Raw genomic sequence first — 26,888 nt, forward strand, 5'->3', positions numbered from 1 at the left:
TAGATCGTTAGCAGCATGAAGATAAGAACCATGTATATTTCGTTAATTGTGCACCCAGGGTCTAGAGCTATCCTGTCTAATATGGTAGCCATTGGCTATATGTAGCTATTTGCATTTAAATTAATTTAAATCTAGAAGAATGCAGATTTCAGTTCCTCAGTGGCACTAGCCACACTTCAGGTGTTCAACACTTGTGCTCAGCTACTGTATTGAACAGTGATGATATTGTACTTTTTCAGCAAAGCTGGAAGTTTTATTTGGCAGGGCTTATCCAGAGCACTGATAACTATGGAATGGTTACATAGTAAATCCTTGTGAACAAGTGAATGAATGAATGAATGAGTACTGCTGTTGGCTCGTGCCAATTAACACTGGATGAATCTTGTTTGAGTAATCATTTACAGAGGTCATTTTGATTTTTAATTCATCAGTGTTGACATACCCCCAGCCAACTTCAAAATACTGGATTTATCATTAGTTAAAGGAAAGTATACAACAGTGGTTAAAAGCATGACTAGTGGTCAAATCTTAGACATGCTACGTAGGTATCATGACCAAGTTACCTTTACTTGTAACTTTTGTTAAGTCCCAGATTCCCCATTAAAATGGGGATAATAAGCTCTTATAACCTCATAAGGTGGTAAGAATTAAGTAAGATAATGTACAAATAGTGATTGGCACAGTGGCTGACACATTAAAATGCTTAATGTATGAGCATTATTATTATTATTTTTTTACAATAGTGAACAGAAATATGTCTAAATTTACCCCAGTTAATGGATAATTTCGGGGTTGATTATAAGGAACTTTACTGCTAATTTTGAAAACGCCCATTGTTATAATTTGGCAGACATTTTTCAAAAGTAGTACTATCCACAATCAAAGCTTATACTTATTATCTTTTAAATGTGAAATTTCATAGCCTTGATTTAAAAAATTTTCCCATCAGACTTAATTTTTTTCTTCCTTTAATTTTTATGATATGTAAATATCTAACCTGTCAAGAAAAGAAAGCTTCACACTACTTTTATAGGCAACTTGAATTTTAAAACTAATGCACAGATATCTCTGACTTTTATTTTGGGGTAGCTCACAAAGAATTTGTTTCCCAGATATATTTATTAAAAAGGGCGTCTCTTTGGAAAAAAATATTTAAAAATCCATTTAATTAAAATGAATAAATTAGTGGTTATTTACCTAAGGATGAATTTCAGGTTTCATTTAGGAACCTAACTCTGTTGTGCATTTAAAGCTATGATGTAATTTCTGGAAAAACAGTTAAAGCATTTTTCATTAACTATAATGCCTGAGTTAGCTAGAGATATTGCCCACTTTTACATATTATAATGTTGTTCCTTTCCTGGAATTTGAAAGCAGCATTTGTTGTTATAAAAATAGCAGGCGGTTAAACATACACTACCAAAATATCAGCTGACATTATGTAAAGTAAATCTCCTTCACTTTTTGTGCTTTCACTCTGGCTGTTGTGGTACTTTTATTTTTAGTATAAACTTGTACTCATATTTCTCAGCCACCTTAACCTCTCAAGTTTATATTACAAGGTGACTTGAATTTTTCTCCTGAGTTTTTCATTAACAGATATTTGTCAGTGTTTAGACAATGAAAATACGTTAGAGAAAGAAGCAGATTAAGCACATACATATATTCCAGTCTTTCCAAAAAATAAATAACTAAATAAATGACAATGAAGGGATTTTAAAAATGCAGAAAGTCAGTGAGACCAAGGGACTCTGGAAAGTCCAGGGATGATTGTAACTAACCTACACATCCTGAGAAGCTGAAACCCAAGCTGCTAGGGAGAGACACTGAGGCTCACTTCAGAGACTCAGAAAGGCTCAACAATGAGGGTGAGGCTGAAACAGGAGGATGAGTATGTTTAAATAGAGCTTAGATCCCAAATGCCTCCCCACTCTCCAGCAGGATGAAGTTTATTCCGTGGAGAATGTGAAGTAGAGAACTCTCAAGTGGGAGATACCAAGGCACATATGGAGGTGGGAGGATTAAGGGAAAAACTTACTAAGCAGTGAGACACCCTCAGGGTACTTCTACTCCTCCCCAAATTTTGGCAGTCAGATATGTATTCTCCAGGGATGAAATTGGAAGATGCTTCTTTGAAGAATCTGATCTATCTGTTCAGAAGACCTGTAGGTACTGATGGTTGGGGAGGTCTCCCAGTGGAACAGCCCAGCCAGATTGCTCTGTAGTGAAGCTCATCTGTTGAGAAGACCCACCCATTGACACAGACTTTCCAGTCAGCTATTTAGTGCTCTATCTTCAAGGTGAGGAACAACCAATGATCACCAGATATTTGAAGAAATCCAGAGACCAAAACAAACCTGGAGAAAACAAGGAAGTTGCCAGAAATAGAGAAGATGATGGGAGAAAAAAAATTTTAAGTACAATCATTATTCTCAGAAACATCCAAGAGTACATTGCAGTTAGGAAATAAGAACAGGTGCTATGAGAAAAGAAACATTTAGGGCATAAAAATGTACTTCTGGAAATTGAAAATTGATAGAGGACATGGAAAAATTAAAAAGTATTTTGAAGATAAAGTTGAGGAAGCCACTCAAAAAGTAGAACAAAAATAACAGGAAATGGAAAACAAAAGAGAAGAGACAAGAAAATTAGACACTCAGTCCAAGAGGTCCTATTCTGAATAACAGACTTTTTTAGAAAAAAGAAAATTAAAAAAAAATGTTGTAAATAAACTATCAAAGAAATAAGTCAAGAAAATTTCCTAGAATTTAAGGACAATAATTTTCAAATTTGAAAAGGCTTATTGAGTTTCTAAAATATTGAATTTTTAAAATACTCCTACACTGATGTAGTCACGAAATATCAAAACATCAGGGGAGAAAATTGACGATCCCCAAACTCCAGAATTGCAGAAAGAAAATAAAATAGTCCCTTACAAAATACTGAGAAACAGAATGGCACCTGACATCTCGGGAAAAACACTGAAAACAAGAACAATGCCTTCAAGATTACAGGGCAAAAATAATTTCCATTTTGGAATTTGAAACCAAGACAAACTATTGATCATCTATGAAAGTATTATAAAGATGTCTTCAGTTATATAAAGCTTCAGAAATTATTTTTCTCATCATACCCTTTGTCACGAAGCTCCAGAAGTATGTGCTTTTCCAAAATAAGAAAGTAAAAATAGGAAAGGGAGAGACTCGGGATCCAGGAAACAAGGATCTAAGATAGGAGAAAGATGAAGGTAATGAACAAGAAGATGTTGGATTTGGGTACCACGACAAAAGCTGTGCAGGAGGCTTAGAGAGTCATCGATTCCGACTGTGACAGGAATATATAGAGATCAGAGAGAGATGCCCACAGAAAAATAAAAATGATGGAATAGATGGTGTTTAAATGTACTCAAAGGAGACACTTCTGGTGGAGAGTAAAGGGATGAAATTAATAAAATTACATAGAACTAAGGGTCGAAGGTAAAATAATTATTAACTCTAATAAAGAGAAAAGGTTGTACAAAAAAGGAAATTTAACCCTAGCCTACTGTGAATGGCAATTGCACAGACACAATGCACTAAACTTCGGTCTAACCAAATTTGATATAAATGTAACGTTGCCTTCTGTGATGTGCATTCTCACTCTGTCTCCAGCTTCATCCCTCATTACTTCCTACTTCTTAAGTTATTCTAAGTAACTCTGAACTGCTGGTGGTTTCCTAACTGTATGAAGTTGTTTCTTGTCTTCGCTCTTCCCTTTTCTCTTCTGGCTTACCTGGCTCATGCATCAAAACCTGAAGGAAGGGTTTTAGGAACTGAATACCCTCCCCTTCCCAGCAGGAGGTGCCCACCTTGCCTTCTACCTGTCTACTTGCCACATTGTACTATAAACATACATTTCTAAAGGTCTTTATCTTGCCTTCTTTGATTCAGTCCTTCTTTGAGGGAGATTTTCTCTGGAGACCCACCCCTACTCTAGCTTCTCCTGAACTTTATACAATGCTGTCCTTACATTGTCTGTAATATGCTCATTTCCTAAATACACTTTTTCTTTCTTTCTTTTCCCTAAAATTTCCTTGTAAGTTGGGCAAGTTTTCAAGGAAGTTTTTGTTAGTCATAGGTCTTCTGTGAGTTGGATGGGGTGCCAGGGATTTGTTTTCTTAGTAAAAGTATCTACTGACAATCAGTTATTTTTATATTCAGCCAAATGTAGATGATTACTGGAATTGGCTTTGTTTTGGGACTATTCTTGGTTGCATCACTTTCTAACAGCATATTAGCACTGCCTCTATTTCTGAAGATAAATGAAAAACAGTATTTTGAAAGGAGTGCATTTTTATATTTGTCAACAAAATATTGAGCTGTATTGAATAATAGGAATAAGAAGCAGTTAAGAATGATCTGAGAATTTTACCTTATCTGCCTAGTCATGAACTTTCCATGGGCTTATAAAGTTATGTATATTGAACTTGGTACACTCTGATACCTAAAGCTGTACACAAGGTATTCTATTAGAGCAAAATACCTGTCCCTGTGTAACCATTATGCTGGTATTTGGATCTGTGAAACCATATCTTGATAAAACAGATCAAACAAATTGAAATAATGAATAGTCTTTGATAAGATATGGGACCTCTATGACTTTTTATCAAAATAATCAATGTTTGAGTGGTATGGCAGGCAGGGAGAGATGAAGTTGAGATGAGAAGTAGCATCTTTTTTTTTTTTTTTGCGGTATGCGGGCCTCTCACTGTTGTGGCCTCTCCCGTTGCGGATCACAGGCTCCGGACGCGCAGGCTCAGCGGCCATGGCTCACGGGCCTTGCCGTTCTGCAGCATGTGGGATCTTCCCCGACTAGGGCACGAACCCGTGACCCCTGCATCATCAGGCGGACTCTCAACCACTGCCCCACCAGGGAAGCCCAAAAGTAACATCTTTTTATAAAATATCTGAGAAGCAGTTTGGGAGTGATGTAAGCATGTACATTATAATGCATCAGAAAGCTTGATTTAACCTTCATTTGTATAGAATTGCATTTCTTAAAAAAAAAATAGTCCTGTATCATTTAACAATTAAGCATTTTTTATTTCTAATAACCTTAGGGAGATGTATTTATGTTTTGGAAAAGTAGGATGCATTCAGCATAACAGTTGCTTAAAGGTGACATTTCCCACTTTGTGTGTTGTGACCATTTCTAAAATTATGTTGTACAGTTTTTAAACCATTGGCCCTCTTAAGGAGCTGTACTGAAAATTCAGAGTGAATCACCTGCCATGTTTAGTTTATTGTTTAACATCCGTTGCTCTAGGTAATACCGAGGAAGGTAATCATGTGGCAACAGGGTAGTTAAATATTAAAATGTTATATCTTATCCGTAGGTTAGAACTATTCTTACTGTACCTGTAAGGTTTTTGATTTACTATTTTTAGGGGCCATTTAATACATCATAATGAAATTTGAATCCAAAAGTTTCGATTTCATTAAAGATAATTTTAGAACATATTTTTCTATCTCTCCACCCAGCTGGGTTACGTCAGGCCCAGATAACGCTTTGTTTGCCTTTGTAAGATATATTGACCTGTACTAATTTAACATATGGCACTACTATGGATGAAGGGCGTTTAGCAATAAAAATATGTCATATGAGATCCTAATTCCTCAGTGGCTTTTGTTTTGCATTAGTCAATGGCACAAAGTTTAATTTTGGAAACTTTGCACCAAGGTTCATAGAATATCAGTGAATACTAACCCTCAAGGTTGATTTACAAAAAGTAGAGACTTGAAAAAAAATTACTGGGGGCGGGGTAAAAATTACTGAGATGGTCTTCTCGACTTATTTTTCCAAAATGTTCTTCTGTGAATTCTGCTCAATTGAGAAATGAATTGACAGAAAAAGTTATACTTTTATTTTTATCCTGAGAGAAAATGTCCACAGTGAATATTCTCCTACCTCTTCTTGAGAATCTGTGTCCAACAACTTTTTGCTTCTGGGAAGATTTGAACTTCTTAGATAATGTTTACTTTTTAAAGTTCTGATCATCTTTTGGTGGTGGTAGCTAGGGTTTTTGTTAAAGGCTGGGATCTCTCTCATGCCCTGATTTCACTTTCTTTCTTTCTTTCTTTCTTTCTTTCTTTCTTTCTTTCTTTCTTTCTTTCTTTCTTTCTTTTTCTCCTTTCTTTCTTCTTCTTTTTTTTTTTTTTTATGGTACACGGACCTCTCACTGTTGTGGCCTCTCCCGTTGTGGAGCACAGGCTCCGGACACACAGGCCCAGCAGCCATGGCTCACGGGCCCAGCCGCTCCATGGCACGTGGGATCCTCCCGGACCGGGGCATGAACCCGTGTCCCCTGCATCGGCAGGCGGACTCTCAACCACTGCGCCATGAGGGAAGACCCTCTTTCTTTCTTCTTTCTTCCTTTCTTCCTTTCTTTCCCTCCCTCCCTCCCTCCCTCCCTTCCTTCCTTCCTTCCTTCCTTCCTTCCTTCCTTCCTTCCTTCCTTCCTTTCTTTCTTTCTTTTTTAGTGGTATTCTATGCCCAGCACAGAACTAAAGCTAACTCAGATCTTGTCTGAACCAACTGAAACAGGAGTTTTACAGGCGATGAATCATCAAGAGTTTTTATTTGGTGAATCTGAACTGTCCTTTTTTTGTTTCTCCATTTTTTCAGTTCAATATAAAAAAACAGAATAAATAAATAAATGGTGGTGAATATACAAATCTCCCATGTAGATGAATTCCAAATAATTTGTGCAAATACTCCTTCCTCAAGGAGGTGGAGTAGAACTCTCCACCCCTTAAATGTGGGGTGCATATAATGACCTCCTTCCCAAGAGGCCTGTAGAGTGGTGGTGAGGAAAGTCACTTTATAGTGGGGAAACCTGACAAATGCTGCTTCAGTCAAGGACCAAGGTCAGCATAAATGATGTAGAGTCATGTTAACAGCATGTAGTCTTGGTGTGATGTGATGAGAATGGCATATATCTCTGTGGTCTTCCTTTCCAAAACCTGTAACCCCATTCTAATCATGAGAAAAACATCAGGTAAACCCCAATGGAGAGACATCCTGCAGAATGTCAAAATGCATCACTCCTCAGAAAACTGACAGGGTCATTATTGCAGATTGAATTGTGTCCCTCCAAAAGATATGTTCATATCCTACTGCCCTGTACCAATGAATGTGACCTTATTTATTTTTATTAAAAATTTTTAAATTGAAGTATAGTTGATTTACAGTGTTGTGTTAGTTTCAGGTGTACAGTAAAGTGATTCAGTTATACATATTTTTTTCAGATTGTTTTCCCTTATATGTTATTCCAAATATTGAGTATAAATTCTCTGTGCTATACAGTAGGACCTTGCTGGTTATCTATTTTTTTTTAAACATCTTTATTGGAGTATAATTGCTTTGCAATGGTGTGTTAGTTTCTGCTTTATAACAAAGTGAATCAGCTATACATATACATTTATATATAGTAGTGTGTTTAACATAAATTTATTATGTCTGTGGATCTATTTCTGATTTGTATATAAGTTCATTTATATCATTTTTTTTAGATTCCACATATAAGCGATATCATGATATTTGTCTTTGTCTGTCTTACTTCACTTAGTATGATAATCTCTAGGTCCATCCATGTTGCTGCAAATGACATTATTTTGTTCTTTTTTATGGCTGAGTAATATTCCATTGTATAAATATACCACATCTTATTTATCCATTCATCTGTCAATGGACATTTAGGTTGCTTCCATGTCTTGGCCATTGTAAATAGTTCTGCAGCAAACATTGGGGTATATGTATGTTTTCAAATTATGGTTTTCTCTGGATATATGCCCAGGAGCAGGATTGCTGGATCATATGGTAGCTCTATTTTTTGTTTTTTAAGGAACCTCCATAGTGTTCTCCATAGTGGCTGTACCAATTTAGAATGTGACCTCATTTAGATAGGATCTTTGCAGAGGAACCAAGTTATGATGAGGTCATATTGGATTGAGGTAGACTCTAACCCACTGACTGGTGTCCCTATAAAAAGAAGGAAATTTGGACCCAGAGAGACACCCAGGGGAGGCTGTATAGAGACAGAGGCAGAGATTGGAGTGATACATCTACAAGCCAAGGAAAGCCAAAGATTAGCAGCAGCCATCAGAAGCTAGAGGACACAAGGAAGGATTCCTCTGCTATAACCTTCACAGAGAACTTAGCTCTGCCGACACCTTGATTTAGGACTTCCAGCCTCTAGAACTGTGAGAGAATAAATTTCTGTTGTTTTAAGCCCCCCAGTTTGTGATAATTTATTATTGCAGTGCTTTCAGTCATCAAAAGCAAGGAAAGTCTGAGAAATGGTCACAGTCTAGAGGAGCCTAGTAAGACATGAGGACTAAATGTAATGTGGTATTATCGATAGGACCCTGGAAAAGAAAAAAAAAAAAACATTAGGTAAAAAAACTGAGGAACTCTGAATAAAGTATTGGCTTTAGTTGTTAATAAAATTTTGATATTGGTTCATTGTGACAAATATACCATATTAATATAAGATACTAACAATAAGGGATTGGGGTATACAAGAACTTTCTGTGCTGGCTTTACAACTTTTCTGTAAATCTAAAATGATTCAGAAATTTAAAAGTTTATTATAAAAAAATTAGAAAAAAAAAGAACTTAGCTGCAGTTTCAATTATTCCTCAGTGCACACGATGTAGTGAGTGACAATCTCTTTAAGAGATGGCAGTAGTGAGAAGGCACTTGGACCTCCTGTAGCTGATCAATTGCATCACAGGGTGCTTTTGAGTCAAAAACTTCCACTGATAAAGTACATGCTCCTTTAAAAGTCAGTTTATTGTGGCATTTTTCACAGAATTAATAATTTTTTTTCTGACCCCTAACTTTTAGAGGCTCTGTTAGGAGTTATAGCTTTAGTTCCTCCCCTCTTTAGCATCTTTTTTTTTTTTTTAACATCTTTATTGGAGTATAATTACTTTACAATGTTGTGTTAGTTTCTGCTGTATAACAAAGTGAATCAGCTATATGTATACATATATCCCCATATCCCCTCCCTCTTGTGTCTCCCTCCCATCCTCCCTATTCCACCCTTCTAAGTGGTCACAAAGCACCGAGCTGATCTCCCTGTGCAATGCAGCTGCTTCCCACTAGCTATTTTACATTTGGTAGTGTATATAGAGTTTTTTTTTTTTTACAACTTTATTGGAGTATAATTGCTTCACAATAGTGTATTAGTTTCTGCTTTATAACAAAGTGAATCAGTTATACATGTACATCTGTTCCCATATCCCTTCCCTCATGCGTCTCCCTCCCTCCTACTCTCTCTATCCCACCCCTCCAGGAGGTTACAAAGCACTGATTTGGTCTCCCTGTGCTATGCGGCTGCTTCCCACTAGCTATCTACCTTACATTTGGTAGTGTATATATGTCCATGCCTCCCTCTCGCTTGAACAAATAATTTTAAAATTTGTGTGGAAATGCAAAAGACCCTGAATAGCCAAAGCAATCTTAAGAAAGAAAAACAGAGCTGGAGGCATCAGGCTCCCTGACTTAAGACTATACTACAAAGCTACAGTCATCAAAACTGTATGGTACTGGCACAAAAAAAGAAATATAGATCAATAGAATAGGATAGAAAGCCCAGAAATAAACCTATGGTCAGTTAATCTATGACAAAGGAGGCAAGCATATACAACAGAGAAAAAACAGTCTCTTCAATAAGTGGTGCTGGGAAAACTGGACAGCTATATGTAAAAGAATGAAATTAGAACATTCTCTAACACCATACACAAAAATAAACTCAAAATGGATTAAAGACCTAAATGGAAAACCAGATACTATAAAAACACTAGAGGAAAACTTAGGCACAACACTCTGACATAAATCTCAGCAATATCTTTTTCGATCCGTCTCCTAGAGTAATGGAAATAAAAACAGAACAAAACAAAAATCAGTTTATTGTAGCAACCATTATATAAGACTGTCTGTAAGTCCACTGTTAATCATGGAAATAATACAATGTGGGAGGTATACATTTTGATAGAAGGTTTTATTCAAGCCTGTATAGGGAAGGTAAATGTAAATAAGTACATCATACATAAATAAGTATATGGAGATTTCAGTTAAAATTCCTCATATCACTTGTGAAATTTCATGGAAACCTTGCTAAGAAATAGTTCAAGACCTGATCCAACCACCATCTTTTCCCTACACTCAACCCCAGGGTATGGTTCCATGGGATAGGGGCCCTGGTAATAGACAGAAGTTGAGAAAATTTTTTTCATTCCGAATTTCTTTCCCTTTTCCACCATAGTTTTATTTTTTGTTGGAAAATTCCAGCTAAATTAGAGGCTTACTTTCTCCTGCCCCCCCCCTTTAATATATATTTAATCATAATGGAAGAAATACAAATGATTCAGATAAATTTACAGGTATCACATAGGGATGAAACACTCAAAAGACCTTTTATATTTAGAAACTGTCTCAACTATGATAAAAAAAAATTAACCCAAGAAAGTAAGACAAGTAAATACTTAGATATTCAACCAGTGAAAAATTATGACTCAAAGCTAGATTCAGCTTAACTAATCATTTTAATATTATAATTAATAGTTTTTAATATGTGGGGTTTTTAGATCTGATGACATTTTTTCACATTTTTCAGTGAACGGTATGTTTATGAAGCAATAAAGCCATTCCATAAAAGTGGCACTATTGCCATTGTAATATCCCTTTCCATAAAGTAAATCTTCTTCCCTTTCAAAATTAGCACTTTTTGTTCTAAGAAAAATTGTTGACTAAAATAAAGAACATCATTGAAACACTCAGAGTGAAAAGAACTGAAAACTTTTAGAGAGTATACAATGGTCAAACTAGCAGTGTAACTTACTGCAAAGAAAATTGGATATAAGTCAGCCAGATCAGAATTGGAATCCTGGTTCTAATTCTAGCTGCTTGTGTTACCCCTTGGGTAAATGACAACTTTTTTGAGGCTGTCATTTCACTTACAAAATAACTACCTCAAAAGGTTATTCTAAGAATGGAATGAGGTTAAGTTTGTAAAATGCCATGTGATGTGGGGACTCATTGAATGTTTTTTTCTTTTCTCTTTTTTGTTCTCTGCCTCTGATTATATTCAAGAAACAGGACATCACTCTTCAGTCATTCATGATAGTAGACTTTTTGTTTTTTTTGAGGTGATGGATATGTTTATTACCTTGATGGTAGTGATGTTATAACAAGTGTATGCATATGTCCAAATTCATCAAAATGTATACATTAAAGATGTGCAATTTTTGGTATATAAAATTATACCTTAATAAAGCTGGGGAAGATTTTTAAATAGAAGTTCTAAAAAACAAAAAAATCCAAACTAGATGATTTTTTAAAATTTCAGAATAACACACACATGGCACCTAGTCTCTTTAGCTCAATTTCTTCATCTATAAAATGGAAAATAGTACTTCCTTCAAAAATGAATGTGAAGATTAAATAAGGTAACGGATAGAAAACATTTAGCACAATACTTGGTACGGGGTAAACAGTCGATGAATAGCAGTTGTGCTTTTTAAAATTAGCACAGTTTCCCAAATCAGTACAGTATTAACAATGCTTTGAACTGAGATATTAGTCATTTCCTGTGTTTAACATCCAAGCAGTGTATATGCACTGATGATGTCATCAGTGTAACAAGAATTAGAGGGAAATACTCAAATAGTACTAATAGGGTATAAATGATTCTTCTCTGTACTAGGCCTTCCTATCAAATCTATCACAATATTACACATATAATTATGGCTAAAGTGTTTCTTTTTAGTTGTTTATTAAATTTTTTTGATGCAAACCTTCAATTTTTATTTTTTAATTTTTAAATTTTTTATTTTATTATTCAAACAGAAAGTCACAAAAATTATAGTCATCCTCATCAGTTCACTCAGTCCCATGTAATTAATTTTTTTCATCTTGATCTATCATTAGCACTTTTATGAATTCATCAGTTTTCCATTAGAGTTCTGAAAATGCTTATTCATTCAGTTCAGTAGTATAGTCAATTACCAGAGACCTGTACTTGTCAGTCTTTTCCATGAATTCCTTGAAGTTGAAACCTTTTATAGGAACATTTTTGCAAAAGAATCAAAGTACACCAAGAACTGTCTGTAAATGACAAAAGACTTAAAAATGACCACGGTTAAAGATTTGATGAAAGTTCATGATAATGCAATTGAGAAGGAAATTTAGTTATTTCTGAGATATACATTTTAAAATAATAACTAGAATTATGATTTATAACATTATACCAGAGCATATAAGATTTTTAGGAATTTCATGTAATGTCTGAAACATTTATATTAACATATTTCCATACAAATAACCCAAAGAAAATTTAGTATTAGTTATTTTTCTTAATTTTTTAATTTAATTTAATTTATTTTTTTATACAGCAGGTTCTTATTAGTCATCAATTTTATACACATCAGTGTATACATGTCAATCCCAATTGCACAATTAATCACACCACCATCCCCAACCCCCTATGGCTTTCCCCCCTTGGTGTCCATATGTTTGTTCTCTACATATGTGTCTCAACTTCTGCCCTGCAAACCAGTTCATGTGTACCATTTTTCTAGGTTCCACATACATGCATTAATATACGATATTTGTTTTTCTCTTTCTGACTTATTTCACTCTATATGACAGTCTCTAGATCCATCCGCGTCTCAACAAATAACCCAGTTTCGTTCCTTTTTATGGCTGAGTAATATTCCATTGTATATATGTAACACATCTTCTTTATCCATTCGTCTGTCAGTGGGCATTTAGGTTGCTTCCATGACCTGGCTGTTGTAAATAGTGCTGCAGTGAACATTGGGGTGCATGTGTCTTTTTGAATTATGGTTTTCTCTGGGTATATGCCCAGTAGTGGGATTGCTGGATCATATGATAGTTCTATTTTTAGTTTTTTAAGGAACCTCCATACTGTTCTCCATAGTGGCTGCATCAATTTACATCCCCACCAACAGTGCAAGAGGGTTCCCTTTTCTCCACACCATCTCCAGCATTTGTTGTTTGTAGATTTTCTGATGATGCCCATTCTAACTGGTGTGGGGTGATACCTCATTGTAGTTTTGATTTGCATTTCTCTAATAATTAGTGATGTTGAGCAGCTTTTCATGTGCTTCTTGGCCATCTGTATGTCATCTTTGGAGAAGTGTCTATTTAGGTCTTCAGCACATTTTTGGATTGGGTTTTTTTTTTAATATTGAGCTGCATCAACTGTTTATATATTTTGGAGATTAATTCTTTGTCCGTTGATTCATTTGCAAATATTTTCTCCCATTCTTAGGGTTGTCTTTTCGTCTTGTTTTTGGTTTCCTTTGCTGTGCAAAAGCTTTGAAGTTTCATTAGGTCCCATTTGTTAATTTTTGTTTTTATTTCCATTACTCTAGGAGGTGGATCAAAAAAGATCTTGCTGTGATTTATGTCAAAGAGTGTTCTTCCTATATTTTCCTCTAAGAGTTTTATAGTGTCCGGTCTAACATTTAGCTCTCAAATCCATTTTGAGTTTATTTTTGTGTATGGTGTTAGGGAGTATTCTAATTTCATTCTTTTACATGTAGCTGTCCAGTTTTTCCAATACCACTTATTGAAGAGATTGTCTTTTCTCCATTGTATATCCTGGCCTCCTTTGTCATAGATTAGTTGATCATAGATGCCTGGGGTTATCTCTGGGCTTTCTATCTTGCTCCATTGATCTATGTTTCTGTTTTTGTGCCAGTACCATATTGTCTTTAGTACTGTAGCTGTGTAGAGTAGTCTGAAGTCCGGGAGTCTGATTCCTCCGACTCCATTTTTTTCCCTCAAGATTGCTTTGGCTATTCGGGGTCTTTTGTGTCTCCATAAAAATTTTAAGATTTTTTGTTCTAGTTCCATAAAAAATGCCATTGGTAATTTGATAGGGATTGCATTGAATCGGTAGATTGCTTTCTGTAGTATAGTCATTTTCACAATATTGATTCTTCCAATCCAAGAACATGGTATATCTCTCCATCTGTTGGTATTATCTTTAATTTCTTTCACCAGTGTCTTACAGTTTTCTGCATACAGGTCTTTTGTCTCCCTAGGTAGGTTTATTCCTAGGTATTTTATTCTTTTCATTGGAATGTTAAATGGGAGTGTTTCCTTAATTTCTCTTTCAGATTTTTCATCATTAGTGTATAGGAATGCAAGAGATTTCTGTGCATTAGTTTTGTATCTAGCTACTTTACCTAATTCATTGATTAGCTCGAGTAGTTTTCTGGTGGCATTTTTAGGATTCTCTATGTATAGTATCATGTCATCTGCAAACAGTGACAGTTTTACTTCTTTTTTTCCAATTTGTATTCCTTTTATTTCTTTTCTTCTCTGATTGCTGTGGCTAGGACTTCCAAAAACTATGTTGAATAATAGTCGTGAGAGTGGACATACTTGTCTTGTTCCTGATCTTAGAGGAAATGCTTTCAGTTTTTCACCATTGAGAATGATGTTTTCTGTGGGTTTGTCGTATATGGCCTTTACTATGTTGAGGTAGGTTCCCTGTATGCCCACTTTCTGGAGAGTTTTTATCATAAATGGGTGTTGAATTTTGTCAAAAGCTTTTTCTGCATCTATTGATATGATCATATGGTTTTTATTCTTCAATTTGTTAATATGGTGTATCACATTGATTGATTTGCATATATTGAAGAATCCTTGCATCTCTGGGATAAATCCCACTTGATCATGGTGTATGATCCTTTTAATGTGTTGTTGCTTTCTGTTTGCTAGCATTTTGTTGAGGATTTTTGCATCTATATTCATCCGTGATATTGGTCTGTAATTTTCTTTTTTTGTAGTATCTTTGTCTGGTTTTGGTATCAGGGTGATGGTGGCCTCATAGAATGAGTTTAGGAGTGTTCTTTCCTCTACAATTTTTTGGAAGAGTTTGAGAAGGATGAGTGTTAGCTCTTCTCTAAATGGTTGTTAGAATTCACCTGTGAAGCCATCTGGTCCTGGAGTTCTGTTTGTTGGAAGATTTTTCATCATAGTTTCAATTTCATTACTTGTGATTGGTCTGTTCATATTTTCTATTTCTTCCTGGTTCAATCTTGGAAGGTTACACCTTTCTAAGAATTTGTCCATTTCTTCCAGGTTGTCCATTTTATTGGCACAGAGTTGCTTGTAGTAGTCTCTTAGGACACTTTTTATTTTTGTGGTGTCTGTTGTAACTTCTCCTTTTTCAGTTATAATTTTATTGATTTGAGTCCTCTCCCTCTTTTTCTTGATGAGTCTGGCTAATGGTTTATCAATTTTGTTTATCTTCTCAAAGAACCAGCTTTTAATTTTTTTTTTTTTTTTTTTTGTGGTACACGGGCCTCTCACTGTTGTGGCGTCTCCCATTGCGGAGCACAAGCTCCAGACGTGCAGGCTCAGCAGCTATGGCTCACGGTCCCAGCCTCTCTGCGGCATGTGGGATCTTCCCAGACCGGGGCACGAACCGGTGTCCCCTGCATTGGCAGGCGGACTCTCAACCACTGCACCACAAGGGAAGCCCCCAGCTGTTAGTTTTATTGATCTTTGCTATAGTTTTCCTTGTTGCTATTTCATTTATTTCTGCTCTGATCTTTATGACTTCTTTCCTTCTGGCAACTTTGGGTTTTGTTTGTTCTTCTTTCTCTAGTTCCTTTAGGTGTAAGGTTAGATTGTTTATTTGAGATATTTCTTATTTCTTGTGGTAGGCTTGTATAGCTATAAACTTCCCTCTTAGAACTGCTTTTGCTGCATTGCATAGGTTTTGGATCATTGTGTTTTCATTGTCATTTGTCTCTAGGTATTTTTTTATTCCCTCTCTGATTTCTTCAGTGATCTCTTGGTTATTTAGTAACGTATGGTTTAGTCTCCATGTGTTTGTGTTTTTTTCCCTGTAATTCATTTCTAATCTCATAGTGTTGTGGTCGGAAAAGATGCTTGATATGATTTCAATTTTCTTAAATTTACTGAGGCTTGATTTGTGACCCAAGATGTGATCTAACCTGGAGAATGTTCTGTGCGCACTTGAGAAGAAGGTGTAATCTGCTGTTTTTGGATGGAATGTCCTATAAATATCAATTAAATCCATCTGGTCTATTGTGTCATATAAAGCTTGTGTTTCCTTATTTATTTTCATTTTGGATTATCTGTCCATTGGTGTAAGTGAGGTTTAAAATCCCCCACTATTATTGTGTTACTGTCGATTTCCTGTTTTATAGCTGTTAGAATTGCCTTATGTATTGAGGTGCTCCTATGTTGGATGCATATATATTTATAATTGTTATATTTTCTTCTTGGATTGATCCCTTTATCATTACTTAGTGTCCTTCCTTGTCTCTTGTAACAGTCTTTATTTTAAAGTCCATTTTTTCTGATATTAGGATTGCTACTCCGGCTTTCTTTTGATTTCCATTTGCACGGAATATCTTTTTCCATCCCCTCACTTTCAGTCTGTATGTGTTCCTAGGTCTGAAGTGGGTCTCTTGTAGACAGCATATATATGGGTCTCGTTTTTGTATCCATTCAGCAAGCCTGTGTCTTGGTTGGAGCATTTCATCCAGTCACGTTTAAGGTAATTATCAATATGTATGTTCCTATAACCATTTTCTTAATTGTTTTGTTTTTGTTTTTGTAGGTCCTTTTCTTCTCCTGTCTTTCCCACTTAGAGAAGTTCCTTTAGCATTTGTTGTAGAGCTGGTTTGGTGGTGCTGAATTCTCTTAGCTTTTGCTTGTCTGTAAAGCTTTTGATTTCTCCATTGTATCTGAATGAGATCCTTGCCAGGTAGAGTAATCTTGGTTCTAGGTTCTTCCCTTTCATCGCTTTAAGTATATCATGCCACTGCCTTCTGGCTTGTAGAGTTTCTGCTGAGAAATCAGCTAGTAACCTTATAGGAGTTCCCTTGTATGTTATTTGTCATTTTTCCCTTTCTGCTTTCAATAATTTTTCTTTGTCTTTAATTTTTGCCACTTTGATTACTATGTATCTTGGCGTGTTGCTCCCTGGGTTTATCCTATATGGGACTCACTGTGCTTCCTGGACTTGGGTGGCTATTTCCTTTCCCATGTTAAGGAAGTTTTCGACTATAATCTCTTCAAATATTTTCTCTGGTCCTTTCTCTCTCTCTTCTCCTTCTGGGACCCCTATAATGCGAATGTTGTTGCATTTAATGTTGTTCCATAGGTCTCTTAGGCTGTCTTCATTTGTTTTCATTCTTTTTTCTTTATTCTGTTCCACAGCAGTGAATTCCACCATTCTGTCTTCTGGGTCACTTATCCGTTCTTCTGCCTCAGTTATTCTGCTATTGATTCCTTCTAGTGTAGTTTTCATTTTAGTTATTGTATTGTTCACCTCTGTTTGTTTGTTCTTTAATTCTTCTAGGTCTATGTTAAACATTTCTTGCATCTTCTCGATCTTTGCCTCCATTATTTTTCTGAGGTTCTGAATTATCTTCATTATCATTATTCTAAATTCCTTTTCTGGAAGGTTGCCTACCTCCACTTCATTTAATTGTTTTTCCAGGGTTTTATGTTTTTCCTTCATCTGGTACACAGCCCTCTGCCTTTTCATCTTATCTATCTTTCTGTGAATGTGGTTTATGTTCCACAGACTGCAGGATTGTAGTGTTTCTTCTGCTTATTAAATTTTAGTAATAGGGCTTCCCTGGTGGTGCAGTGGTTGAGAGTCCCCCTGCCAATGCAGGGGACGCGGGTTCGTGCCCCGGTCTGGGAAGATCCCACGTGCTGCGGAGTGGCTGGGCCTGTGAGCCATGGCCGCTGGGCCTGTGCGTCCGGAGCCTGTGCTCCACAACGAGAGAGGCCACAACAGTGAGAGGCCCGCGTATCCCCCCCAAAAAAAAAATTTTAGTAACAAATATTTTTCTTCATCTAATTGTTAAACCAACAACATTCTGAACTGAACATATATTTCCCCCCAAATTATGAGCTAACCTATAAACAGCCAAAGATTTTTCTCAGAATTATAAAAAAAGAGGAATCAAGTTAATTATTTTAAGTGATTACATGGTATTGTGCCTTTAAGGCACAGAATTACTCTTTCTACAGCGATATTGGCCTTGAGAAAATTTTGTGCTTCCATATGGCCTAGAAATTATTGTGACACCTTCACAATTGTTAACTACTATTGTCATCATCATTATTATTACTGTTATCATAACAATTCAGTGTTATTAGTTTCCTAAGTTTATTCAGATTTGTTTAATTTGCAAAACAGATTAAATATGGTTTCTGAAGATAAATATCTGGTGTTAATTTAAAAAGTTGTTTTCTTGTGAAAAGTAAAAGGATTGTGTAAATGAATACCGTCTTGAAAAAAAAGGTGTATCCAAGTGTATATATAGGATGTTGTCAAATGTGCTTTGAAAGAAGGAAATAAGAAAATGGAAGGAAGGGAGGGAGGGAGGAAGGAAGGAAGGGAGGAAGGAAGGAAAACTAGATACAGGAAAAAAGACTGGAGGAAATTGACAGGACTGTTAAATAGTTATTTTTATTTATTTATTTATTTTAACATCTTTATTGGAGTATAATTGCTTTACAATGGTTTGTTAGTTTCTGCTTTATAACATAGTAAATCAGCTATACATTTACATATATCCCCATATCTCCTCCCTCTTGCGTCTCCCTCCCACCCTCCCTATACCACCCCTCTAGGTGGTCACAAAGCACCAAGCTGATCTCCCTGTGCTCTGTGGCTGCTTCCCACTAGCTATCTATTTTACATTTGGTAGTGTATATATGTCCATGCCACTCTCTCACTTTGTCCCAGCTTACCCTTCCCCCTCCCCATGTCCTCAAGTCTGTTCTCTACGTCGGCGTCTTTATTCCTGTCCTGCCCCTAGGTTCTTCAGAACCTTTTTTTTTTTTTTTAGATTGCGTATATATGTGTTAGCATACGGTATTTGTTTTTCTCTTTCTGACTTCACTCTATATGACAGACTCTAGGTCCATCCACCTCATTTCAAATAACTCAATTTCGTTTATTTTTATGGCTGAGTAATATTATATTGTATATATGTGCCACACCTTCTTTATCCATTCATCTGTCAATGGACACTTAGGTGGCTTCTGTGTCCTAGCTATTGTAAATAGAGCTGCAATGAACATTGTGGTACATGACTCTTTTTGAATTATGGTTTTCTCAGGGTATACGCCCAGTAGTGTGATTGCTGGGTCATATGATAGTTCTATTTTTAGTTCTTTAATGAGCCTCTAATGGTTATCTTTAAATGATAGGGCTCTGGGTGATACTTTTCCCCTCTGTACTTTTTTTGTATTTTGTGCTTTTCCATATTTTTCAAGTTTTTAAATTTTATGAGCTTATATTACTTTCATAATGAAACATTAAACAAAGTAACATTTCATAAAACTGACAATGATGAGTTTGAGTGGAATATAGAATTATGTTTTTGTAGTTAGAGGGTTCAGAACTATATTTAAAATTTGTCTTTCTTATATTTGCTTACAATTTTAGTATATTAATGTTAAATGCCAATTTGATCTTTCTTTATATGTTCAGCTGTACTTCTGGAGCCTGAGCTCTTTGAGGGTGGAGATCTTTATATTTCTAGCATCATCCTGGAAGTGACACATATTTTGTTGAATGAAAAACTTTAAAACTGAGATGTCTCAACCTTTTTAATGCCTTCAATCCATGTACCTTTCTTTTTTCAGAACATTAAAGTCACAATGAATGGTCATATTTCTAATCATCCCAGTGGTTTTGGAATGTATCCAACTCAAATGAAGTAAGTTGGAAATTTTATATTTAATTTCTTGGTTTTTTAAATTTGATTTGGTGGTTTTAACTGTTTTGTATTTTCAATGAAAAGATCTCTTTCATTTCTTTATGTAGTTCATTCCTCAATATATAATTTCTTTCTAACACTAAGATATGTTATTGTTAAAAGTTTACTGTGTCTCATAAGAAAAAGATGATTAAGTAATATCAACCCCAATGATAGTGATCTAATAGAAGACATTTTGTTCTGGTGTTTTATGTTTTATTGCTTTCCATAGTTGCATACATACTCTACTTCATAGCTTTCACTTTCTCTGGAGCATTCTTTTATTTATTTATTTATTTATTTATTTATCTTATTTACGGCTGTGTTGGGTCTTCGTTTCTGTGCGATGGCTTTCTCTAGTTGCAGCGAGTGGGGCCACTCTTCATCGCGGTGCGCGGGCCTCTCACTATCGCAGCCTCTCTTGTTGCGGAGCACAGGCTCCAGACGTGCAGGCTCAGTAATTGTGGCTCACCGGGCCCAGTTGCTCTGCGGCATGTGGGATCTTCCCAGAGCAGGGCTCGAACCCGTCTCCCCTGCATTGGCAGGCAGATTCTCAACCACTGTGCCACCAGGGAAGCCCCCTGGAGCATTCTTTTTTTGTTATTTGTAAAGTGTTTGCATTTGAGGAAAGTTAAATGTCATCTAGTCCAGTCTCTCAAGATATTTACCATTGTGTAAAATAAAAAGAGACAAGTCCCTATGACTTTAGATATAATTTGAAATCACCGCCCTGACTTAAGTGGCCATTGCCTTATATATTGTGGTTAATATTGTTGTTATTTTATATTGGCCATCATGGTATAGAGTTCATTATTTTTCACAACCATGTTATTCACATTTTTCAGAACCAGGTTGTTCACATTGCTTCACCTTCCTCTTTACAAAGATGATTGCAAATCCCTTGGTGTTGGTCAGTAAGAGACACCAGGGGAGTATGTCAAGTACTATCTTCATCTTGTCCATCAATTTATTCAAGCCAGAAAGTTTTGCCACACCCTCAATTTTTTTCCTTTTTCTTATAACAAATATCCATTTAATCATGAGTTTATTATTATTTCTTCTATTAAGGAACTCTTGATTCTATCCCAAACTATTCTTTCTCTTCTAACTTTATTTGTGGCCTTTATCTCCTACCTGAATTTTTGCAGCACCTTTCCATCTGGTTACCTTGCCATTAATTCCTGGATTATCTTTCTTAAAAAGTTGTTTGGATCATGTTACTTCCCTGTATAAAGATATTTACTCCATCTAGAGAATAGAAGTTTAAGCCTTAAGCCCTCTATTGGCCTTCCCTACTTCTCGAGTCATTCATCTCTTCCAAGCACATCCCACTAGATGCTTTTCCCCTCGGGCGTCATGCTTGTTCTTGAGCCAGATCTACATGCTTTTTCCTCACTTAATTCTCCACCTGCCTCTAGAGCTGCTTTCCATTCTTTTAGATTCTGCTTAAATGCCAGTGAAGCCTTCTTGGGCATCCTTATAAAAAATTTAGTCCTTATTTGATATTATATCTATTAGTTTGACTCAGATGTCACATTCTGTTGTAACCATTTTACTTGTTTTATTTTATTTTTATTTATTTATTTATCTTTTTTTTTAACTTTTTTTTTTTACTTGTTTTATTAACAGTACCCTCCCCCTGCCCCGCCTTACCCCTTATTCTTCTAGATTTTAGGGCTTAATAAATGTTTACTGAATAAATTTTAAAAATTCAAATAATATGTTTACTTCACATAACAGCAACAGTAAGCTAGAAGTACTTGGTAAAGATGGTCAAATTTAACGATAACGTGTTATTTTCATTAACTGCATTTTAAGTATTTGTGAAAGTAGTGTCTATTTCATTACAGTTTAAGTGATTGAGAACTTTTTATGATTGGATCACTGCTCACAACTCAATTTAGTATGGCAAACTTAAATTCTTCTAAGGCAGCTTCAACCTTATTGAATCTCCTTGGCTACAGTTCTGACTTGATGCTTGAGAGGAGGTTGCCATTTGTACCAGCCTCCATCCACGGTGGATCCGGATCCAATAGCCTATTTCTTGACTGGATCAGTATCTGGCTCTTTTTTACAGAGCCGGTTGTATAAACTCTATATGTTCTTTAAAAACACATGGTGATTGTGGTCCACTGGAATTTTTATTTGTAGTTTTGACATTTTTTTGCTTACTTTGGACTTTAACTCAGCACGATGACTTTTTTTTTTTTTTTTTTTTGCAGTGGCTACGGATCATCACCCACCTTTTCCATGGACAGAGAACACAGTTCAAGAACAAGTGCAAAGGCTCTCTATGGTATGTTTGTGTATTTAATGGGGTATAATTCTATTTCTAACTGCTTACTTTTTATGAATGACTTGTTCAAAGCCGTAGCTTGAACCCATGCCTTGTTTATATTATTGGGAATGAAGTAGCGATTGATAGACAAGGATTATTTTAAAAATAATTTTTACAGAAGCTACCAAAGCCGTTAATCTCTGCTGGCTGTCATACAATTTAGAACTACAGATGAAATGTATTCAGTACTTTCTAAGGAGTCTTTTTGCACGGTACCAGTACCTTAGGTGGATTTTCCCATCTAATTATGTCTGATATGTTTGTTTAGGTAGTATTACAGTATGACCAACAGCCCTTATATAATTTCTTTCAGATCCTTCTGTAATTTCCATTGTCCTCCCTCTGTTGTCTCACTTGTAAATACTGTTTTTTTTTTTTAAGCTTCAAATATAAAATAGAAGTCAATACTACAAGGAAGTTAAGGACTCCTGAAATATACCACATATGTTCAGGAAGGCATTTGCTTTCACAGGGTCTGCATGTCCTTTTATTATTATGCAACCATAAAGAATGAGACTAGTATTGTGGTTAAGAGCAAAGACACAGGAGCCAGACGTCCTGGGTGCAAATCCAGTTATTCGCTGAGCAAATTATTTTACCTGTCTGTCCCTCATTTTGCTTGTGTGTATAATGGAAATATTTTGTAGGGTTGACAGGAGAATTTAATGAGTTAGTACATGTAAAATGCTCTGAATAGTGTCTGGCAAGCAAAAAACACTGTATATATTTGCTATTACTGTTATTATCTACTATAGGAACCAATAGCATTTTCGAAATTTGAGGTTCTTTTCTTTTTACATCACCTAGAGCTACAGTATCTTGGTTGTGGTAAGAATGACTCATTCTAAAGTTTTGTGATTCTTTCTCTGCCTATATATCCAGTGACTAGACTTTAGGACTCAAATTATACACTCATAAAATGAATTTTATACCGTAATAGATACATTTTCTTATGGCCTTGTCAATCTGATTGGTTGGTTTCAGTTCTCTTGAGTTTGATATTCTTACCATGGCCTAGTCATTATGGACTGTATATCTAGAGAATATATTCAACAAATACTTATTTTGTGATTAGTATGCGCCCAGCACAGGGCTGGTAACATATGGTCCTTGACCTTAAGGGACTTGTACTCTACAGAATGACTTGAAGAAACTGAAAAGGGAAAAACTTTTTTTGTTTTTGCAAAGATAATCAATTCCTTTAGTCTTTCATTTCTAGACAGAAAGTTATTACGTGTTTCTGTGTGCTTGGCCATGATCTTCACAGTCTCTGTTTCCATGTCCTTTGATTCATTTCAAAGATGAATAGGAGATGGTCATTGCTTGTGCACTGTCTTGGTGAGGTAGACTCGTGCATGTACTGTTATAATAAAGTGCTGGATAAGCTTGGATGGCAATGTGTATGAGGTGCAGATGGAGGATGTGGGCAAGGCCAGCTCTTCTATGTGAGCAGGGCAGGTAGGCAGGAGGGATTTCATAGAGGAATTCAGCTTTGAAATTCTCCAGGCATTTGTGGTGCTGGAGGGCGCTGTAAAGAGCTGTATGAATCCTTTTAAACTAGACTATAAGCTCTCTGAGGGTGGGCCACATTTGCCTTGTTTACTTCAGGATTCCCTAAGCTTAGCACAGTGGCTAATGTATAACTTATGCTCAGTAAATACCTGTAGAATGAATATAATGCATCAATGAGTTGCAAACAGTTAAGTGTTAACTGGAGGGTTCAAGGTGGTGCACCGGGAAATAAGATGGGAAAAATAAACACGGACGACATTGGGAAAAATCACACTAAGGCATTTGGACATTGTTTTCAGGGAATGGCCACTGAGGTGTTTTAACTGGGGGAATCATAGGTCATATCTGTCTTGGATCACTCTGGTAGCAGTTGAGCATGTATTTGGTGAGCATGGATGGAAGTAGGTGAATCAGAGACCTAAATATAATGTAGGTAAGTCAGATATCTAAATAATAGCCCGAAGATTTTTGTTAAGGAGAAAGAGTATTAATCATCTCACAAATACCATAGATCCAAAAGTCTGTTTTCAGAAAGCTGAGAAAGGAATAAGGAATAAAAAGTAGTACTCACCTGCAAATGTTAATGTTTATTTTGTGTTGGGAGCAATTTCATAAAATCATAGCTCCAGTGATTGAATCTTTAGCTTTTAAGCAGTAAATTTTTATTTCTCCCCCTTTACGTATAAAGCAAGCTGAGGCTCCTTTTTAAGGTGAGGTAATTTGTCAAAGTCACAAAACTTTAAAAATCTCGATGGTAAGAAAATATAACAGTTAATCTTGTGTAGTGTGAGGCCAGTGAACAGCGTATTGGTAAAACAGAGGACATAAATAGAGGGATGGAAAGGGGCAAATGCAAGAGACGTTTATACAGACGAAAGAACACTCAGCAGTGTATTAGGCTTACAAGTCAGAGGGTTTTAAGTCCCTTGAAGTTGCAGGTAATGTTTCATTCCTCCTTGTAGCTCATACTCACCTCTCTCTCCCAGCTCGCTGTCCACAAACACACACACACAGTATGCCTTCTCTCCGACAGGCTCCCAATAAATGCCTATGGAATGAATGGTCAGAATCATGAATGACAGTGGAGAAACATGTCCAGGTTTTGAAAAAACCTTTGCCATGAACAAATTCTATTTGAAGTTATAACTATATTTAGTTAACATTGGGAGTGTTTAGCCTCCCAATCTGTGTAGTTTTAACTTCTTTTTGTAACTAGAAAGTTGGTAAAGGAGAGATTTGTAATGTCATTTACTGTGTCACAGTGTATGCATTTTCTTGAAGATTTCTCCTTTCACAATGATTAAACCAGTTGAATAAATCCTTCAAGAATTCATTTGTTTTCATGGCTGGTACATGGACCTCTCTGGGATATGAAGGTATTACTATGCACTGCAACATGGGTTTCACGGTAATGACCACTGTTTTTTATACACCGACCACAGGCTAGTTACTGTATCAGGAGTTTCATGCAACTTGGTCTTTTTTATGAGAACACTTTTCAGTCTGACACGATAATGTGCCATCCAGATTGCTTCAGGATGACTCTCAGAGAGGCATGGGTTTGGGAGGCCAAACGATCTGTGGCTGAATCATGGCACTTTCTACCAAAGGGCTGCCATTTTGAGCAAATGTTTTAACCTATTGGTCCCAGTTTCCTCAACTACAAAATAGAAATGATAATAATATTGTGGTAAGTTTATATGAAAAAATAGAAGTAATGAGCCTATCATGGCAGTGAGGAAGGGCATAGGAGAGTCACTTTTTGTTCTGGGCCCTCAGATTCATCAAGGCTCTCAAATTTAATATTTTACTGTTACCTCCAAATGATGTTTTACATCTAATCACAGTGATACTTTGACAGGATCAAGGGGTAATCTTCATCATATGTTTTTAAGCTTACATTCCAGATATCCCTAGACATTTTTTTTTATAAATCCGGTAAATGCAAACTACACAATTATGACAATAAGTTAGCTTCCTTTAGATATGTGTTAATTTATTCAAGGAAAATGGTTAAAATGTGCTGCAGTTTTAATAACCTTATACTGTCCTTTCTTTATTATTGTACAAGAAATGTCAAAGCCAGCATGTCAGAGGCTCTGCGTCACTAAAGTCCCTGACCACATAAATAGGAAATACATATTAATTTCTCTCTTCTACGGTTTCTTTCTTTTCTTACCTCATGACAGTGACATTTCATCTGGCTGCTGTTAATCAGGGAATTGAAAATGTTATGCATTTTTTTTATGGCTAACCTGCTTGTCAATGTCTTTAAGCTTTAAAATTGCTTTTAAGGGAAATGCTTGTAAAAAGTACTAAAACATTCCCTTCTGTTGGGGCGTGGCTCCTGTAATCTCTTGTCCATGACTCAGAGGGTCAGTGGTGTGCACACGAGCTTATGTACTGCCATGTGCTCAGAGGCTGCATTCCTTACCTTTACACCAGATTATTCAGAATCTTTTCCCTTTGGAGTATTTGAGGCTGTTTTTTTCTATGTGTCTGGGTCCCAAGCAGCTTTAATAACCCCATATGAACTTTACCCTGTTGGTAACATGCCTGCTTCTAGCATTGCTTCTGATATGTGTGGGCTGAGAAACTAATAGGAAATCTTGTGAGTAGTATACATAGGTTCTGAGTGGGGAATTGAGAGTCCTCCCACTTATGCATTAAAATGTGCAAATTTTAGTATTAAACATTGTGACATCTCTGTCTGCCGCTCAGAGGGCTTATTTTATTTAAGTGTGGATTCTTTGCTGTGTGCTGAGCAGCTGAACTTCCTAGAAAAATAACTTTCCTTTAAATTAGATATTGCTGGATTTGGAATATGACCATTTACCATAAATAATCAGCTGTTTAAAGTCATCCTGTCTCCAGAAAAATGTAAGTTTCACAGAATTATCATTTAGTAATACTTTATTGTCATGACCAACATTTATAGTATTGTTGGGAGGCCAGGTAGTGAAAGATAAACATGACAGACAGGCACTCTCTCGAGTTTCATTTTACCTTAAGTTTGAACGTTTTTGTGATGTTAGCAAGTAGGAAAATATATTTGTTTTTTTCCTGCTTTTCTTTGTTCTTCTCAGGGAGGTACTGGTAAGAAGTGAGCATAAGTAATCTATAAAGTATACAGTTCATTCTGTGTAATTGACTTGACTGTAAACTTTCCTGTATTTTTACATAGTGCTTGACTCAAC

At 36.0% G+C, this 26,888-nt stretch overlaps 1 protein-coding gene across 1 annotated transcript in view; it reads left to right on the plus strand.

The window, feature by feature from the left end:
* Nucleotides 1–26,888, plus strand: part of EPS8 (EGFR pathway substrate 8, signaling adaptor) — a 188,123-nt gene that overhangs the window by 100,350 nt on the left and 60,885 nt on the right. The window contains exons 3-4 of the mRNA XM_079714738.1: nt 19,729–19,802; nt 22,064–22,137. Of these exons, the coding sequence (XP_079570864.1) occupies nt 19,729–19,802; nt 22,064–22,137 (148 nt within the window). The remainder of the gene's footprint in view (nt 1–19,728; nt 19,803–22,063; nt 22,138–26,888) is intronic.

The sequence above is a fragment of the Hyperoodon ampullatus genome, assembly GCF_949752795.1.
Source record: "Hyperoodon ampullatus genome assembly, chromosome: 11".
Classification (NCBI taxonomy): domain Eukaryota; kingdom Metazoa; phylum Chordata; class Mammalia; order Artiodactyla; family Ziphiidae; genus Hyperoodon; species Hyperoodon ampullatus.